Source organism: Setaria italica, chromosome VIII (genome assembly GCF_000263155.2).
Source record: "Setaria italica strain Yugu1 chromosome VIII, Setaria_italica_v2.0, whole genome shotgun sequence".
Lineage (NCBI taxonomy): Eukaryota > Viridiplantae > Streptophyta > Magnoliopsida > Poales > Poaceae > Setaria > Setaria italica.
The window spans coordinates 5654401-5658462 of record NC_028457.1 but is presented as its reverse complement, the minus strand read 5'-3'; the positions used below and the strand labels follow the sequence as shown (position 1 = coordinate 5658462).

Sequence of the window (4062 nt, the reverse complement as noted above, 5' to 3'; positions counted from 1 at the left end):
CATGTACAATCCAAAATAAACTTCTAGTCCTTTTTCTTCAAATTTCACATATTCAGGAGTGGCTAATTGTAGGCCTCCAGAATTAAGCATCTTGTTTACATGGTGGTCCATTTTGTTGGTTCCTTCTCCATGATAGCTGAGCCATTCCTATCATAAATGAAAACTTATTCATTCCCACAATAACAATGCTTATTAGTTGGGAAAAGTAGTAGTGCCCAATATTGAAAGATATCCCCTTTTTGTTCCCAGATTTCCTGAGTAGTAGTGCCCAAAATTAGTAGTACTCTCGTAGTAATGATCTTCGAATACATTTTGTTCCCAGTTTTCCTGAGTCCTCTATTGTCAATACTTAAAAAAAGAGCAGAGAAACCACTCTAGTTTGTCCCAAATTTTCACGAAGCGTGTTGTATTTTCTCTACTTTACTCAGTATGATGTTTTAACAATAACTGTAAACAATTCATGTCATCATTTCAACTTAAGTTAGAAATTAATCTGAAATCCTAGCATTTATAATATCTAGTGTCACTGTACCGCACTATCATGTATGCATCATATTAGAGTATGTAGTTAACATCATGTTCAATTTTTTCAGGCTTGAAACCAATATAAACAATAATGTAGGAGCAGTACACTACTAAGTCTTGAAACTAATTCTACTACATGGACTCCAGTTGATCAGGAAATTCATATGAGACTACTACATAAATCATGTCAGAGCCACCCAATGCGGAGTCAGTGATAACTCAGTGTCTGCACCACTTGCTTTCTATAATTGTGAACTACAGATGCTTCAGTTTAACTCCAACGCCAAACTTCCATTTGAGCAAATACTCCATTCAGCTCTAGTCAGTTGCAAACTCGAGATACATATGTTCTACAATCAGGATTTTAGCATCAACATAAGTTCAGGCTCTAGAAGGATATACCAGGTAAAGCCTTTCATCATTTTATATGGAAAAAAGAAGGTCAAAAGAAGCACATTACCATTGTCTCAACAGAGAATTTAGAGGTGCATGGGTAAATGAAATGCATGGAGAATCTCATGTGAAACATACGAACAATATCAACTTCATTTCACCATGATCAGGAGGAAGAGGAACATACAAATTCCTTACGTCTCATGTGCCTCAGTTACATTCCCTTATTTTTGTTATTACTATTACATACTCTCTCTCACCCTTAGTGTGTCACTGCAATGAAACGGTCATATTCTAAGTCTCGGGCATCCTGTCACACAGTGAATGTGTCCATCCAAGCCTCCTTGTCTCGTTGTCGTATATCACCAACTGATCCTGCATTGCGATTGCTGCAAAACAAAAGATTCATGAATGTGAACTGCTTTACAGAGGTTCAGGGTGTCCTAAATCCTAATTGCAGAAACTGAGATTGGTTTCTGAATTTTTCACCTCCAATTAAGTACAAGTCTATGTCTGCAGTCCCAAGGATGCCCAAGCACGCGCTCCCTTGTTCCTGCCATAAACATGAAAATGAAGGCATTTATTTAGGCATTCTTCCTTGCTTGATGCTTTGTTGTTCAAGTCAACTGAGTTGAAGTGTTTACAGTGGTAATGAGGTACTTTTCAGGAGGGATGGTCATCGTGACCCCATGGCCAAAGTTAAAAGAAATTGGTGACATGAATTCCTTGTTGATGTCGTCCAGAGATTTGAATGGGCCATTCCCTTTCCAGCATAGAGGCAGTGCAGGGTCATGCACCTCTTTAACTGATGACTTGCTGAGAGAGGCCTTCAGCTGCAAGATCATCATCCACGTGTCATGAATCCTATATCTAGTTTCTCTGTCTATAATGTATAGGCATTGGATTGAATTGTGATTTGGATCCTACCGCAGTAACGAGTTGAGAATGAACAAGTTCAGGTAAGTAGGTGTAGGCGCTGCCGCTGTCAAAGACCACCTCCATCGGCTCTGCACCTATTGACTTTGTATCCAGTTGCAGGGTTGCACGGCCCGGTGAGTAGGGATATGGTTTCCTGAAAATACAGTGGTACGCAATGATGTAAAATTAGATAAAAACAAAAGAGAGCTCAGTCATAGGCCACTTTAACTTATTTTCAGGTTGTCACGGAATTGACAACTAAAATGCGAAGGAAATACAATGTTTTAATATACAGCAGCAATCTATTGCTACGCAGTGCTAGCACTAGTTCAAGAATCAAATTCTGAACAAGAAAGCCCATGTTAGGCACTAGAGCTTACATACCCGGGTGTTCTTGGTGCCATGGGGACCCAGGTTACATCTGAAGAGGGCACGCTCTCTTCCCCAAAGAAGAGGAATCCCCCTCCTTTTGTACTGAGGTAATGGCCAATCACATTCTTTGTGATGATCTTGTGGTTCTTGAGCTGGGACACCAGCGATACCGAGCTCGGTCCAAGACCAAGGATGCCATCGACTGTCGTTACCTTCCCAGCATTCACCCCCTGGTCATAACCACAGCTACGCAAAGCCGCAAACAAAAAGTAGCTGGCCTTAAAAATATAGTCATTGTGCAGTGATCATGAGATGTTGCATTGCATTGGCATACCCGATCGCGAGGTCAGGATGGTCATTGGGGGGCTTGACCATGGGTAAAGAGAACTTGTCAGTCATGAGCGCACCAATGGACGATCCATCTGCATATGTGAGTGTGTAGTCGCATTGAAATGGTTCTGTGCAGTGCTTGGTTGTACCCAGGTCTTGGTGCAGTGTGTCGCAGAGTGGGTCCGTACATGGGACGACCTTGTAACTGGGCGGTCCTGGTCGGTAATGTGGATGTGGCACCTGTGAAAATGATCATCACCAAGCCAAAAAAAACAGCATCAAGCACCGCAGCTTAATTGAAAAAAAATAGTCAACATCGCAAAGTTTATGCCTGAACAAGAAATTGGTAACACACTATATTCAATCCGGAACCAGGAGAAGTTATTCACTAATCTTGAACTGGGAAAGGGAGTATGTTCCATGATTTGATCTGTAACATCGAAAGCATCAGTTCTGGGAGAACATGCAGTTACAAAATAACAACATTTGATGCCAACCACAACAAATTTGGGACCAGATTTCTACACGAGTAAATAGTAGAGACTACAAGTACCAAACTACCAGCGTCAAAGATTGTACTATCATAGGCACAAGGTTTCTGCTCCCTTGTGCAAAAAAAAGGACAACACCACAAGCAGTGCTCAGACTAGATTCTAATGGTTTTTCCTTTTTTCGGTTACAGCTACACACTGCTTCCAATTCCAACCAGAAATGATAAATAAAAAGAAAATCTGCAACGCTGAGCGTACCTTGTTGCACCTTTCACAGGCACCATTGGATGCGGCGCACTCCAGCCAGGTGAGGTCGCTGCCAGTGTCCACACTCAAGAAGTATGGCTTCGATGGGTCTGCGATGTTCATGGTTACGTAGAAGTGGCTGCAGAGGCACGGAAAAAAATTCAGCAACAAGGATCACATCGTGCCATTTCTCAAGAACCAGATTGCAAAGACACCACAAGCAAGATCGCATTCTTTTTTCGCACAGTAAGGCAGAGGAATAATCAGAAACAAGATGGTGTTGCTACGCATCAACATTTGATGGCTGTGTATTTACCCTGCGGGGTAGACATTGCCGTCGAGCTTGAACACCATGGAGGAGGAGGAGGCCGACTGCAGGAGTGGAAGCAGGAGCAGGAGGCCGGCAAGCATGGTCCACCTGGCAGCCATGGCAGTGGAAGAAGACTGGGTTCTTGAGTAGTAATGGGAGCTAGCTACACTTCCTTTGCTGATACCCCATGTTCTATTCTGCTTCTTGTGATGGCGAAAGCTGAAAAGGGTGGGAGGTATTTATAGGCAACGTTGTTGGTTTGGGAGTTGGAGGGCTTGCTCCGAGGCATGCATTTTTGTTTGTTTTCTTAATTTGTTATTTTTCTCAAATTACGTTTCATTTCATTAAGGAGATGAAAAATAAAATACAAAGGTCAGGAGGGAATCCTGAGCCAAACACACTCACAACCCCCAGAATTCTAGCAGAAAGTAATACATACAACGCACCACACACCGCTTTAAAACGACCACACAAACC

The 4062-nt window shown here is 42.3% G+C and overlaps 1 protein-coding gene across 1 annotated transcript; it reads right to left on the bottom strand.

Moving 5' to 3' along the window:
- Positions 1 to 1046: 1046 nt before the first annotated feature.
- LOC101761992 (aspartic proteinase Asp1) lies at positions 1047 to 3777 on the bottom strand. Its single transcript, XM_022829427.1, has 8 exons — positions 3592 to 3777; positions 3288 to 3414; positions 2543 to 2778; positions 2221 to 2454; positions 1846 to 1990; positions 1563 to 1751; positions 1408 to 1471; positions 1047 to 1307 (listed from the first exon to the last, which is right to left on the bottom strand). Exons 1-8 carry the CDS (start codon positions 3702 to 3704, stop codon positions 1213 to 1215), a joined length of 1203 nt encoding a protein of 400 aa, XP_022685162.1. The 5' UTR covers positions 3705 to 3777; the 3' UTR covers positions 1047 to 1212.
- Positions 3778 to 4062: the final 285 nt, after the last annotated feature.

Bases quoted from the DNA above. Each gene is read 5' to 3' on its own strand.
- LOC101761992 (XM_022829427.1), bottom strand. From the start codon at position 3,704: ATGGCTGCCAGGTGGACCATGCTTGCCGGCCTCCTGCTCCTGCTTCCA. The intron at 1,991-2,220 runs GTATGTAAGCTC...CTGTATTTTCAG, and splicing joins ATGGCACCAAGAACACCCGG to GAAACCATATCCCTACTCAC. The intron at 1,472-1,562 runs GTAAACACTTCA...TGTTTATGGCAG, and splicing joins AAAAGTACCTCATTACCACT to GAACAAGGGAGCGCGTGCTT.